The sequence below is a fragment of the Elephas maximus genome, chromosome 2 (assembly GCF_024166365.1).
Source record: "Elephas maximus indicus isolate mEleMax1 chromosome 2, mEleMax1 primary haplotype, whole genome shotgun sequence".
Taxonomy (NCBI): Eukaryota; Metazoa; Chordata; class Mammalia; order Proboscidea; family Elephantidae; genus Elephas; species Elephas maximus.
In genome coordinates this window covers 230,825,152-230,840,783 of record NC_064820.1, presented here as the reverse complement: position 1 = coordinate 230,840,783, position 15,632 = coordinate 230,825,152, and the positions used below count along the sequence as shown (strand labels likewise).

Here is a 15,632-nt window from a genome sequence, read left to right as displayed (position 1 = left end):
CCCAAGAAAGGTGATCCTACTGGATACAGATTGGGAAGAAATAAACCTGTCTTTGTTTGAAGATTACATGATTGTTTATGTAGAAAATCCCGAAGAATCAACAACAACAAAAACTCTTGGAACTAATAAGCTATTATAATAAGGTTTCAGAAGACAAGGTTAATATACAAAAGCCAACTGCTTTCCTATATACCAGCAATGAACAATTGGAATTTAAAATAAAAGACACAATACTATTTACATTAGCAGCACCATCAAATGAAATACTTAGGTATAAATCTAAAGATATGTACAAGATCTATATGAGGAAAAGTACAAAACTCTGATGAAAGAAATCAAAGATCTAAATAAATGGTGAGATATTCCATGTTCCAGGATACCCATTGCCATCGAGTCGATTCTGACCCATAGCGACCCTATAAGACAGAGTACAGCTGCCCCATAGAGAGGAAGACCCAATCTTCAGCATTGTTTCTATCACCAAGGCCATATTTTCCAACTACTGATCCTTCTTCTTTGTTTCCAACTTTTGCATTCCCATCATCAGTAATTATCAATGCATCTTGATTGAATGTTAGATCAACTTCTGACTGCAGAAGTTGGTAAAAATCTTCAATTTCTTCATCTTTGGCCTTAGTGATTGATGTGTAAATTTGAATAACAGTCATATTAACTGATCTTCCTTGTAGGCGTATGGATATTATCCTATCACTGACAGCATTGTACTTCAGGACAGATCTTGCACATTCTTTTTGACAATGAATGTAACGTCATTCCTCTTCAACTTGTCATTCCTGGCATAGTAGGCCCTATGATTGTCTGATTCAAAATGGCCTATACCAGTGCATTTCAGCTCACTAATGCCTAGGATATTGATTTTTATGCAGTCCATTTCATTTTTTTAAAATTGTGTTCACGTGAAAGTTTATAGCTCAATTTCTCATACAGAAATTTATACACGTATTGTTTTGTGACATTATGTACAACTCCCACAATGTGAGAGCACACTCCTCCTTCCACCCCGGGCTCCCCACGTCCATTTGACAAGTTCCTGTACCTTCCTGCCTTCTTATCCCGCTTTTGGACAGGAGCTGCCCATTTGGTCTCGTATATCTGATTGAACTATGAAGTACATTCCTCAAGTGTATTATTTTTTGTTTTATACTCCTGTCTAATCTTTGTCTGAAGTGGTTTCAGTTCTGGGTTAACAGTGTGTCTGGGGGCCATAGTTTCAGGGGTTCCTCCAGTCTTTGTCAGACCATTAAAAAAAAATAAGTATGGTCTTTTTACATGAATTTCTGTTCTACATTTCTCCCCCACTCTGCCTGGGACTCCCTGTTGTGTTCCCTGTCAGGGTGGTCATCGGTGGTAGCCAGACACCATCTAGTTCTTTTGGTCTCAGGCTGGTGGAGTCTCTGGTTCATTTGGTCCTTCAGTCCTTTGGGCTAGTATTTTCCTTGCGTCTTTGGTTTTCTTCACTTGCCTTTGCTCCAAGTGCGATGAGACTAATTGATGTTTCTTAGATGGCTGCTCGAAAGCTTTCAAGACCCCAGATGCCACTCATCAAAGTGGGATGTAGAATATTTCCTTAAAAAAAAAATTTTATTATGCCAATTGACCTAGATGTCCCCTGAAACAATGGTCCCCAGACCCCAGCCCCAGCTACTCTGGCCCTCAAAGTGTTTGGATGCATCCAGGAAACCTCTTAGCTTTTGCTTTGCTCCAGTTGTGCTGACTTTCCCTGTATTGTGTATTGTCCTATCCTTCACTGAAGTTGATTCTTGTCTACTATCTAGTTTGTGATTCATGACTCCCAATTTTCCTAGATTCATACTTTGTACATTCCATGTTCCAATTATTAATGAATGTTTGCAGCTGTTTCTTGTCATTTTGAGTTATGCCACCTTAGCAAATAAAGGTCCTGAAAGCTTTACTCCACCCAGTCTACTCTGAAGAGGCAAGTCTTCCTCAGTTGTATTTTGAGTGCCTTCCTTTTTTTTTTTTTTCCATACCAGAGAGTGTTCCACTGCTATTTATAAGGTTTTCACCGATCAATTTTTTTCAGAAGCAGACTGGTAGGTGCTTCTTCCTAGTCTGTCTTAGTCTAGAAGTTCCGCTGAAACCATTCACCATGGGTGACCCTGCTGGTATTTGAAATACAGGTTGCATAACTTACAGCATCACAGCAACAGGCAAGCCACTACAGTACAACAAATTGACATACGTGTGGGGTACTTTACTCATAATTGCCAAAAATTAGAAGCAACCAGGATGTCCTTCAATAGGTGAAGGGATGTACCACAGTTTGTTTATCCATTTTATGGAGGATTATTCAGCGATAAAAATAAATGAGCTATCAAGCCATGAAAAAACATGGAGGAGGCTTAAATGCATATTACTATGTGAGAGCAGCCAGTATGACAAAGCTACACACTGTATGATTCCAACTATATGACATTCTCGAAAAGGCAAAACTATAGACAGTGAAAAGATAAGTGGTTGCTAGGGGTTCAGGTGGATGGGGGAGGGATGAATAGGTGGACCACAGGGGATTTTTAGGGCAGCAAAACTATTCTGTATGATACTGTAACGATAAACACATGACATTATGAATTTTTCAGAATCCATAGACTGTACAACACAGAGTGAACCCTACTGTGAGCTACGGACTTTAGTTAATAATAAGGCATCGATATTGTTCATCAATTATAACAAATGTACTATGTGAATGCAAGATATTAGTAATAGAAGAAAACAGTGTGCTGGGGGAGAGGCATATATGGGAACTCTCTACACTTTCTGTACAATTCTTCTGTAAACCTAGGACTGCTCTACAAAATAAAGCCTGTTATATAAATTTTAAAAACACAGGCAAATAAAATCACACATATTCATAAGTATATACCTCAATGAATTTTCACGAAATAAATGCACCCATGCTCCTACGACTCTGGTCAAAAAAGAGACCACCACCATGGTGATTTAATCTACATTCACATTTCCTCTTCTGTGAAATGCTCATTTGAGTCTTTTGCCTTTTTTTTTTTTTTTTAATTGAGTTGCCTTTTGCTGATCCACAAGAATGTCTTAGAGATTTCGGATATGAATCCTATATTGGTTATCCATTACATGTGTTGAAAAGATCTTTTTTCAGTTTGTAACTTTTCATATTACTTCTCCTTATGGTGTCTTTAGATAAACAGAAGTTTTAAATTTTAACGTAGTCAAATTCATCAGTATTTTCCTCTATGGATTGTATTTTTTGTTTTCTTTAAGAAGTCTTTCCTTGCCCTGAAAACATGCAAATATTATTTTATACTTTATTGGAAAAGTGTTAAAGTTTTCTTTTTCTCTCATGTTGGTGTCCTTGATATATAAAGAACTTTCTGTTTTGTAATGTCATAACGACCATTTCTCCATGTGGATGAACCACTGTCCTGACATCATTCATGATTCCCCCATTCTTTCCACTTTGATCTGCAGTGAAGCTCTGACACATACTAGGTTTCCTTACATGTGTGGGTGTGTCCCCAGGCCCTCTGGTCAGATTCATTGGTTTATTTGTCTCTCCTTGCACCTAAGCCACACTGTCTTAATTATCATACCTTATAATAAGTGTTCAGTATATAGTAAGACAAATATCCCTATCATATATTCTTTTCAGGAATGTCTGCTGATTTTTTGGCCCTTGTCAAGGCCCTTTCCACACAAGTTTAGAAACATGTTAAGTTCCTCAAAAAACCTTATTAAGATTTTGATGGGAATTGTATTGCATTTGTATATCAATTTGGAAAGAACTGACATATTTAAGATACTTATCATTCCTATCCATGAATATGGTATGCTTCTCCATTTATTTTAGTCTTCCTTAATAGCTTTCAATAAAGAGAAGGTTGTTTTTTTTTGTTTTTAAGCCATTTTTTCATTATTGATTTCAACTTAATTGCTTTGTGAAGACAGAGTATGGCCTATATCGTTCCAATTTTTGAAAGTTGCTGACACCTGCTTTATGGCCTAGCATCTGTTCAAGTTTGTAAATGTTTCCATGAATTCTATGGCTGTGCTAGGTATAGACTTCTACACATGACAATTAGATCAGCTGCACTGATTGTCCTGTTAATATCTTCTTTATGCTTGTCTACTTGACCTATCAATTATTTACAGAGGCATGTTAAGTTCCCACCAAGAGGTCTGTCAAATTCTCTTTACAGTTTGTAAATACATATATATATTTTAAATATATTTAATGCTATGTTTTAGGTGCAAATTTTCAATTGTATTTTCTAGTGAACTGAACTTTTATTAATATGCAGTGCCTTAAAGTGTTGTGTTTCATGCCACTGATATTAAAACAGCTTTCCATAAAGTTTTCAAGTAGAACAAGGGTATACTGAGTAGTTTAAAATTGGAAAAGGTGTGCAGCAGGGTTGTATTCTTTCACATTATTTATTCAATCTGCATTCTAAGCAAATAGTCTGAGAACCTGCACTGTATGAAAAAGAACATGGCACCAGGATTGAAGGGAGATTCATTAACATATGCAGATGATACAACCTTGCTTGCTGAAAGGGAAGAGGACTTGAAGCACTTAACTGATGAAAGTCACAGACTACAGCCTTCAATATGGATTACACCTGAACATAAAGAAAACAAAAATTGTCACAGCTGGACCAATAAAAACATCATGATAAATGGTGAGGAAAATGAAGTTGTCAAGGATTTCATTCTACTTGGATCAACAATCAATGCCCATGGAAGTAGCAGTCAGGAAATCAAATGACATAATGCATGGGGAAGGTGTTGCAAAAGACCTCTTTAAAATCTTAAAAAGCAAAGGTGACATTTTGATGACTATAATGTGCCTGACCCATGCTATGGTCTTTTCAATTGTCTCACATGCATGCAAAGCCTGGACAATAAAAAAGGAAGTCTGAAGAACTGACACATTTAAATTGTAGTGTTGTTGAAGAATATTGAATATACTGTGGACTGCCAAAAGAACAAACAAATCAGTGTTGGAGGAAGTGTAGCTAGAATGCTCCTCATAAGCGAGGATGGCTAAACCTCAACTTGCTTACTTTGAACACATCATCAGCAAAGATGATTGCTAGAAAAGGACATTATGTTTGGTAAAGTAGAGGCTCAGTGAAAGTGAGGGAGACCTTGTATGAGATGGATTGACATGGTGGCTTCAAAAATGAGCTCAAACATAGCAATGATTGTGAGGATGGCACAGGACTGGGCAATATTTCATTCTGTTGTACATAGGGTTGCCATGAATTGGAGCAGACTTGACAGCTACTAACAACAGCAACATTGGCATAGCTATACCAGTTTTCTTTTGGTTAGTATTTTCCAGGCATATCTTTTTCCATTCTTTCAGTTTTCCTGGGTCCTTAGGTGTGTCTCTTGACAAAAATGCATTGCCGGAATTTTTGTTTCTGTTTGTTTGCTTGTCTATTTGTTTAGCTTTTTTTAAAGAGAGAGTCTGATATAGTTCGTAACTGGGAAGTTTAATTCTTTCACTTCGATCACAATTACCAGTTGCTACGGAGTTGATTCTGAGTCATGGTGATTCTGCGTGTGTCAAGTAGAACTGTACTCCACAGGGTTTTCAATGGCTGATTTTTTGGAAGTAAAAATAAAAAAAAATAAATTTTTTTTTTTTTATTTTTTAAGTCACCAGGCCTTTTTCTGAGGTGCCTCTGGGTGGACCTGAATCTCCAGTCTTCCAGTTAGCAGCAGACTGTATTCACCATTTGCACCACCCAGCGGTTCTTTGATCATAACTTCCCACTCATATATATATTTAAATTTATTTCTGCAGTATTCTTTTGTACTTTTTAATTGTCTTGCTTTTCTAGGTTTTCTCTTCCCCCTCTTTTTCTTCTTTTGGATTGATGAAGAATTTTTTCCCTTCACTCATTTTTCCTGCTGCACTTTTATGGGTCATTTACTCGACTTCTATTAGTTGTCAACTTGAAATTTTAACACATACACTTGAAGTTGGAGGAGGCCTGGTGGCACAGTGGTTAAGTGCTTGGCTGCTCACCAAAAGTCAGCGGTTCGAACCCACCAGCCTCTCAGTGAGAGAAAGATGTGGCAGCCTTCTTCTGTAAAGACTGCAGCCTTGGAAACCTTATGGGGCAGTTCAACTCTGTCCTATAGGGTTGCTATAAGTCAGAATCAACTCCATGGCAATGGATTTGGTTTTTGGATACTTAAAGTCTAAATTCAGTATTTTTACCTCTTCCTGAAAAAATACAATGATCTGTAGACTGTTTTAATTTCCCTCATCCATCTCCCAATCTTAGGTGTATATTTTTTGCCCAAAAATTAGACAGAATTGATACTGGTTTTATAATTAAAGTTTGTCTTCATTTATCCAAATGTTTACCATCTTCTTTGTTCATCATTCCTTCTTCATTTCCAGATTTCCTTCTGAGATTATTTCCCTTCTTTCTGAAGGGCATCCTTCAGAAGCTCCTTTGCTGTCAGCCTGTTGGTTACAGCTGCCTCAGTTTCTGATTGCCTGAAAATGTCTGTATCTAGATCTTTGAGAGATTCTCTTGGGATAGAACTTTAGGTTGACAATCATTTTATTTTATTATGCTGCTGGCCGTCTTCTGGCTTTCACTGTTGCTGTTAAGAAGTTAACTGGTTTCCTAACTATTATTTCTTGGTAATATCCTTTTTTTTTCTGACTGCTTTTTGTTATTGGTGTTAGGTAGTTTTACTTGGATATGTCTTAGATGGATTTCTCTTGATTTATCCTGCTTAGTATTTGTTGGGATTCCTGAATGTGAGCACTGGTTTTTTTTTTTTTTTATTAATTCCAAAAAATTCCTCAGACGTACTTTTTAGAATCTTCCCTCTCTTCATTCTGTTATTACCTCCTTAGATTCCACACATTCTTCCTTCTCACTCAATCCTCTTTAGGGGTGCTTATCAGACTTTAACGTGAAAACAAGTCATTGGAGGGTCACTCAGTGCAGGCTCTAACTGTATCCTCCTTCTGACTCCTTTAACTATGGGAAACATGCTACTACAATTTCTCCACTTTTTTCACTAAAGAACAAACTTCTTAGCAGTGAGTCTCCCAGCATTACTACTGTTCTCTGCTGCAACCCAAGAACTTGCGTGAGTGTGTCACTTGCTGACTGACTTGGGCAGATTAACCTCCAGGCTTCCACTCCTTCATGTGCAGAACTGGAATGATGGTCCTGCTATCTGCTTCTAAGGCTCAGTGCAGGGCTCAGGTATGTTAACATGGATGGCAAGTTCTCTGTCAGCTGTAGCATGTTGTTGTCTTTATTTCTGCTTGTTTTTAGCATCCCCTTCAAATGATGGGATATTAAGTAAGGCAGCGATGTGGAAATACTGGAGTAGAAATAAAGATTCGCACATAAAGAATACTTCTGCAGTTCATCGATTTCTTCCAGAACACAATTCCTTCACAGAATACGCGCATGCTGCAGTCACAGTGACAGAGTCACTGGGTGAGGGGCTGAGCAGCCCCTCAATGTGTCCATCTAGGCTTTGCAAGCTTCCTGTTCCTGCTCATACATCCAGCATGTTCTGGGCTGTTTCTCCTTGTCTTTTCTGGAGCTGTACCTGCCCCTGTACATGCTAAGAACACGCGGATCATTTCCAAGGCTGCACCGACTGGAGCTGTCCTTGAGGACTGGGTCAGTCAGGTCAGTGACCAGCCGGTGACCCCAGCAATGTTGATTTTAGCACCCAAAGCTCTCCCTACCGCGCAGCAACACATGTGCCTCTTCAGAAGGCCTGAGCATGGGAAGCACTGTAAGCTTCCACAGCTGTTAGGCATAACAATGTGAGTGGTATGCTGAGAGCCTGGCAGAAATGGGCAAAGGTAGGGGTGCCACTGATCCTTCCTAAATGAGTGTAAACTAGAGCCTTCCTTAAAACAAGGAACAGAAAAGACATATATTTTGGTTCTAGATAAATCCTTAGATCTAGGGAATACGTTTTCTTATAGTCTATGTGTCTGATCTATGTGCCGCACAGCCCGGTAAATGACAAAGCTGTTAAAAGAAGATGATCGTGTACACATGCCAGCCATTTTGGTTGAGATATTTAAATTGTGTACTCAATTATATTATACAACAAAATTCATATTAATTAATATTTCCTATAATTACTATATTTGTGTTCTAAAAAACTGAGACTTTCCTAAGTTCTATTAAATATTCAACTTGGATAAAAATTGCCTTCCCAGCCATCATCCCCTATGTTACTAAGCAATCATTTTATTTTTCTTTAAAAATGGAACAGTAGTTATTTAAGTGATTATCCAAGTCTTCAATTTTGTATGCCTGCAAGAAAAAGCATCTGTGATGTTGCCACTATTTGATCAATAACAGCTGTTCACCCCATCACATGATATTGATATAGAAAATGGAATTCCTTGCATGGAAAGCCATTCTGTGTATAATTAATAACCAAGTATTTCAAATCTCTTCCACAGGCATCGAGGTAACTAGATAAAAGTGAATTGTAAGTTATTTTAAACTAATCTAAAACAAATTATCTGTGAAACTACCCATTTATATGACATAATGGGAAAGATCAAAGTAACCAGTAGATAAAAAATTCAATCAACCAAACCAGTCCAAATCTCTCAGTCAGAATCACACACACACATCTTTGGAAATTTCAGACCAGGCATTTTTTGTCAACTCGAATATCCGTGCCTCAAGAGGCGTGAGTGAGAATTCCAGGTTCTCTGGCATAGGAAACCTGTGGAGCATTTATTTTTCAGAAGGCCCCAGCAGGTCTTTGCATATCTTAGAACTATTCTCTGGGGCAACGGAAACTGTACTTTAATGCAACCAGGTAAAATGTCCTTCACTAGAGGCACCAGACCACTGCATTTCCTTTGAGTTCCAGAGTTTTAAAAATCCAAATTACCAGGCCTTCAAATCTGCTTTTAGATACACGTGTGTATTTTTGAATGTGTAAGCCCTCCGGCATCCACAGTAAATGAAGAATGTGCTGTCCTTTCCACTCAACTTTGCCTTCATGTTGACTGTCCATTACTCAGGGCCTTCTGTTTGAGTCATCAAACCTACTCATGCACAGAGCTTCCCCTCACACACATGCATACACACACACACACTCATGCACACATAAGCACATGGTCACACACTCACACGTACATGCACACACATGCCCATATCCACTCACACGCGCACATGCTCACATACTCACGTGTGCCCACACACACATTTACAGGTGTGCACATACATGCTCACACGTGCACACACGCACACGCTCTGCACATGTATTTCTGCATTTGGGATCTCCTGTCCCTTTTCCCAGAGTGCTCACATCCTCCTTCCAATCATCAGTTACAGCTGGACTGTCAGGTAGGACAACTAGGAAAGGGGCACCAGTGCAGACACACCACGTATCTGGAATCAAAAGGTTTCCAGTACGTTTCTCTCTGTTACCTTGAGTTATAGGGCCTGGTCTCTGCCTGCTGTTGCAAGAGTCTTACAGATTTCCACAACTCTTTATTTTCAAGGGAAACGTTGGGTCTGAATGAGCTCACACACTCACTCTCCCCAATCCCTCCCAATAACACAGAGAATGGGGGGTGGCGGAGGGGTGTCACTAACAGAGCAGATTTCCACACGGGACCCGAGGAAGGAAAGCAGAGGAGACCTGTGGGGGGACAGAGGGAGGTCATGGTGCCAAGGCACAGTAAAGGCAGTAGCAGCAGTGACAGATGGGGAGCCTGTGGGCTCTGAGGACACCCTCGGGGATTGGGTGGGCAGGGCAGGGACTGGAATGAGCCATGGACAGAACTGGACCTTAACCAACTAACCTCCTAAATGTGGACAGCTGTGCCCCCTCCTCCCTGCCTGCAAAGCCCGTGCCCATCTAGCATTGCCAATAAACTTGGGCCAATTAAAGCCTTAATAATGGGTTTCCATCAGGAGGAAGATGGCGGGCGTGTGGTGGGCCATGTCCCAGCTCCTGAGTGAGGTCTGTCAGAATGTCTACACCAAGGGCCTGGGGAAGAAGATGCCTTAAGTTAGAGTACAGCAGGAACCATCCAAGGTCGAAGCACAGGGACCATTACACAGAGCCTTGGGGAGTGCCCCGGGGTGAGGAAAGAGGTGAATCAAATCTATCGGTTTTTCTCTATGATTTGATTTGCAGGTGTGTTGCAACAGTTTTTTAAAATGGAAAAACCATCAGTACTTATTTTCTACTCAATAGAAGTTCTCTGGCAATAATACTGAGTTGAGTCTCCAAATTTCAAATATTTGTTTAGTGTTCATTTCTTTAAAAACCTCTCCTGGCCTGCCTTCATCCCTTAATAAGATGAATGTCTCTTTACCTGACCCTGGACACTTGCACAGACACATACGTTGTTTTACGAGGAGTAGTTGCTAAGCTTGGTAAATACTCACAATGGCTTAGTGAAGAAGGCCTTGCAAAATTAATTTCAGGTTTGCTCCCATTGCCGAGAGCCGAACAGATTCACACCTTCACCTCCCCTCCCTTTGGTAGAAGCAGCAGGGCCTTCTTTCTCTTTTCTTTCCCTTTTCCGGGTTTCCTCTCTTCCCTTTCTCTCACTCCCTTTCTTCTGGCACCAATTATACAATTATACTCCCACGTGTCTGTCAGTTTGTCTTACTGTGAGGGCTTGTGTACTGCTGTGATGCTGGAAGCTATGCCACCGGTATTCACATACCAGCAGGGTCACCCATGGAAGACAGGTTTCAGCTGAGCTTCCAGACTAAGACTAGGAAGAAGGACACGGCAGTCTACTTCTGAAAAGCATTAGCCAGTGAAAACCTTATGAATAGCAGAGGAACATTGTCTGATACAGTGCTGGAAGATGAGCCCCCCAGGTTGGAAGGCACTCAAAAGATGACTGGGGAAGAGCTGCCTCCTCAAAGTAGAGTCAACCTTAATGACGTGGATGGAGCAAAGCTTTTGGGACCTTCATTTGCTCATGTGGCATGACTCAAAATGAGAAGAAACAGCTGCAAACATCCATTAAGAATCAGAACCTGGAATGTACGAAGTATGAATCTAGGAAAATTGGAAATTGTGGAAAATGAAATGGAACACATAAACATCGATATCCTAGGCATTTTGAGCTGAAATGGACTGGCATTGGCCATTGTGAATTGGACAATCATATAGTCTTCTATGCTGGGAATGACAACTCGAAGAGGAATGGTGTTGCATTCATCGTCAAAAAGAACATTTCAAGATCTATCCTGAAGTACAACGCTGTCAGTGATAAGACAATATCCACACACCTTCAAGGAAGACCAGTTAATACGACTATTATTCAAATTTACACACCAACCACTAGGGCCAAAGCTGAAGAGACAGAAGATTTTTATCAGCTGCTGCAGTCTGAAATTGATTGAACATGCAATCAAGATACATTGATAATTACTGGCGATTGGAATGTGAAAGTTGGAAACAAAGAAGAAGGATCAGTAGTTGGAAAATATGGCCTTGGAGATAGAAACAATGCCGGAGATCAAATGATAGAATTTTGCAAGACCAATGACTTCTTCATTGCAAATACCTTCTTTCACCAACATGAACGGCGACTATACACATGGACTTCGCCAGATGGAACACACAGAAATCAAATTGACTACATCTGTAGAAAAAGACGATGGAAAAGCTCAATATCATCAGTCAGAACAAGGCCAGGGGCAGACTGTGGAACAGACCATCAATTGCTCATACGCAAGTTCAAGCTGAAACTGAAGAAAATCAGAGCAAGTCCACGAGAGCCAAAATATGACCTTGAGTATATCCCACCTGAATTTAGAGACTGCCTCAAGAATAGATTTGACGCATTGAACACTAGGGACCGAAGACCAGACGAGTTGTGGAATGTCATCAAGGACATCGTCCATGAAGAACGCAAGAGGTCATTGATAAGACTGGAAAGAAAGAAAAGACCAAGATGGATGTCAGAGGAGACTCTGAAACCTGCTCTTGAGCGTCGAGCAGCTAAAGCAAAAGGAAGACTTGATGAAGTAAAAGAACTGAACAGAAGATTTCAAAGGGCAGCTCGAGAAGACAAGTAAAGTATTATAATGACATGTGCAAAGAGCTGGAGATGGGAAACCAAAAGGGAAGAACACGCTCGGTGTTTCTCAAGCTGAAAGAACTGAAGAAAAAATTCAAGCCTCGAGTTGCAATAGTGAAGGATTCCATGGGGAAAATATTAAACGATGCAGGAAGCATCAAAAGAAGATGGAAGGAATACACAGAGTCAGTATACCGAAAAGAATTAGTTGATATTCAACCATTTCAAGAGGTGGCATATGATCAGGAACTGATGGTACTGACGGAAGAAGTCCAAGTTGCTCTGAGGGCATTGGTGAAAAACAAGGCTCCAGGAATTGATGGAATATCAATTGAGATGTTTCGACAAACAGATGCAGCGCTGGAGGTGCTCACTCGTCTATGCCAAGAAATATGGAAGACAGCTTCCTGGCCAACTGATTGGAAGAGATCCATATTTATGCCTATTCCCAAGAAAGGTGATCCAACTGAATGTGGAAATTATAGAACAATATCATTAATATCACATGCAAGCAAAATTTTGCTGAAGATCATTCAAAAAGGGCCGCAGCAGTATATCGACAGGGAAGTGCCAGAAATTCCGGCCGGTTTCAGAAGAGGACGTGGAACCAGGGATATCATTGCTGATGTCAGATGGATCCTGGATGAGTGCAGAGAATACCAGAAGGATGTTTACCTGTGTTTTATTGACTATGCAAAGGCATTGGACTGTGTGGATCATAAGAAATTATGAATAACATCGCGAAGAATGGGAATTCCAGAAGACTTCATTGTGTTCGTGAGGAACCTTTCACACAGATCAAGAGGCAGTTGTTCGAACAGAGCAAGGGGATACTGAGTGGTTTAAAGTCAGGAAAAGCGTGTGTCAGGGTTGTATTCTTTCGCCATACCTATTTAATCTGTATGCTGAGCAAATAATATGAGAAGCTGGACTGTATGAAGAAGAATGGGGCATTAGGATTGGAGGAAGACTCATTAACAACCTGCGTTATGCCAATGACACAACCTTGCTTGCTGAAGGTGAAGAGGACTTGAAGTACTAATGAAGATCAAAGACCACAGCCTTCAGTATAGATTACACCTCAACATAAAGAAAACAAAAATCCTCACAACTGGACCAATGAGCAACATCATGATAAACGGAGAGAAGACTGAAGTTGTCAAGGATTTCATTTTACTTGGATCCACAATCAACAGCCATGGAAGCAGCAGTCAAGAAATCAAAAGACGCATTGCACTGGGCAAATCTGCTGCAAAGGACCTCTTCTAAGTACTGAAGAGCAAAGATGTCAACCTGAAGACTAAGGTGCGCCTGACCCAAGCCATGGTATTTTCAATCACATCATAAGCTGTGTGAAAGCTGGACAATGAATAAGGAAGACCGAAGAAGAATTGATGCCTTTGAATTGTGGTGCTGGCAAAGAATATTGAACATACCATGGACTGCGAAAACAACGAACAAATCTGTCTTGGAAGAAGTGCGACCAGAATGCTCCTTAGAGGCAAGGATGGCAAGACTGCGTCTTACATACTTTAGACATGTCGTCAGGAGGGATCAGTCCCTGAAGAAGAACATCATGCTTGGCAGAGTACCGGGTCAGCGGAAAAGAGGAAGACCCTCAACGAGGTGGACTGACACAGTGGCTGCAACAATGAGCTCAACCATAACAAGGATTGTAAGGATGGTGCAGGACTGGCCAGTGTTTCGTTCTGTTGTGCAAAGGGTCGCTATGAGTCAGAACCGACTCGACGGCAACTAACAACAACAACAATTATGCAGACCCCATTAACCAGCGTACCCAAGATTCTCTTAAGGGAAGTCCTTTGTTCACTGGTTGCTTCCCTTATCTCTTGGCCCTAGAAGGATCCAGCCTCCATGGCTGCAGCATGCTGCTCCCCTGTCCTCAGGATGCCTCCTTGACCCTGGGCTGCACCATTGACCCTAGGCTGCCTCCTTGACCCTGGGCTGCCCCATTGACCCTAAGCTGCCTCCTTGACCATAGGCTGCCCCATTGACCCTAAGCTGCTTCCTTGACCCTGGGCTGCCCCTGTGACCCCAGGCCTCCCCCATGACCCTGGGCTGCCTTCATGACCCCGAGCTGCCTTCATGGCCCCGTGCTACTCCCATGATCCCAGGATGCCTCTTTGTCCCAGGCTGCCCCCACGACTCCGGGGCTGCCTCTTTGTCTCTGGGCTGCACCCATGACCCTGGCCTGTCCGCATTACCCTAGGCTGCCCTCTTGATCCTAGGGCTGCCTCTTTGTCCCTGGGCTGCCCCCCTTGACCCTGGGGCTGCTCCCTTGACCCCAGGGCATTGCACGAAAGTGCACATCTCTGTCCCTGCTGAGTGCAGGCAAAGGCGTCCTGTGGCTTCTCTCTATGGTTTATTTTAAGATGCCTCATTGTCCAGTACTAATAGTATATCCTGATTGACATTCATTCAGGAGACATCCTTACTGACACGAGATGACCCGGCCCTAATGACCCTTGGCAGCAGTACAAGGACTGACACACCTGTGCAGCATTTACTGACCCTGGAGTGAAAGAGAAGGCCCGCTCCGTGGACTTCAATAGCTGGGTCTCCACACTAGCATTGGCCCTGACTTTCAACTTGAGCTATGTGAGGGGAGAGGAGTTTGGCAGCATCAAAGTTCAAATCCCCTTTCTAACACACTTTAGAGGGCTTGTTTGACGATAGACACCTCACTTGGTAGGTGTGCCTAAAGCACCACAAGAGGCTAGCCCACCAAGGAAATGGGCTCAGGCCACCCTGTCCGTGGCTCTGGTGTGCAGGTGGGTGGGCAGGGCCTGGGGAGGTGTGTGGTCACTGTTTGAGCACCAGATGCGTGCGGGAAACTCTGGACTGCAGCAGACAACTGAGATAATTTATATCAGGCCAAGTCCTCACCATGAGTACAGTTAGTGCTAAGAGATTAAGAGGTTATTCCAGGTAATGTGGATACGACACAGGTCAGGAACACTTAGGAATGTATTAATATTATTGTGTAATATTAATATTGGTCATCACTAACAGCGGCATGCAGGGGTAAATGAAAACAAGAAAAAAAGCTGTGAGGGAGGTGGAGGGGACACTCACATCTGGGTGTGGGATGGCGTACTGTCCCTGGATGGTGTAGGCCTGGAAAAGAGAGATGCTGTTAGCGTGCCCAGTGGGGGTGGAGTGTCCCCAGTGGTAACCCCAAACAACCCCTCTGCACGCAGGGCCTCTGGGTTGGAGCTTTCTTTTTTCATGTGCTTCTCTGTCCCATGTCCCCGGTCTGGAGGACTGATGGCAGATCCTCCCAGCACTGGAAGGGCAGGGAGTTGGGGAGAGAGGCTGTGTGCTATTAATCAAGACCTTTAGTGATCTACAGTCACAGCCAGACAGGTGAGGGGCCACATCCCACTTCTTAGTGCGGCGGGAAACTGAGGTTGGCCAACTCATCTGGCCACAAGGGAAATAACTGAGTTCGGATGTTTCTGACTCTCACTCACCCCACTTTTCTTAAAGGAAAAAAAAAAACCTAAGGGTA

The 15,632-nt window shown here is 41.8% G+C and overlaps 1 protein-coding gene across 8 annotated transcripts in view; it reads right to left on the bottom strand.

Moving 5' to 3' along the window:
- PCBP3 (poly(rC) binding protein 3) overlaps positions 1-15,632 on the bottom strand; it is a 358,202-nt gene that overhangs the window by 27,056 nt on the left and 315,514 nt on the right. For all 8 annotated transcript variants that reach the window (XM_049875052.1, XM_049875050.1, XM_049875051.1 and 5 more), the window contains exon 11: positions 15,197-15,238. In XM_049875052.1, the coding sequence (XP_049731009.1) occupies positions 15,197-15,238 (42 nt within the window). The remainder of the gene's footprint in view (positions 1-15,196; positions 15,239-15,632) is intronic.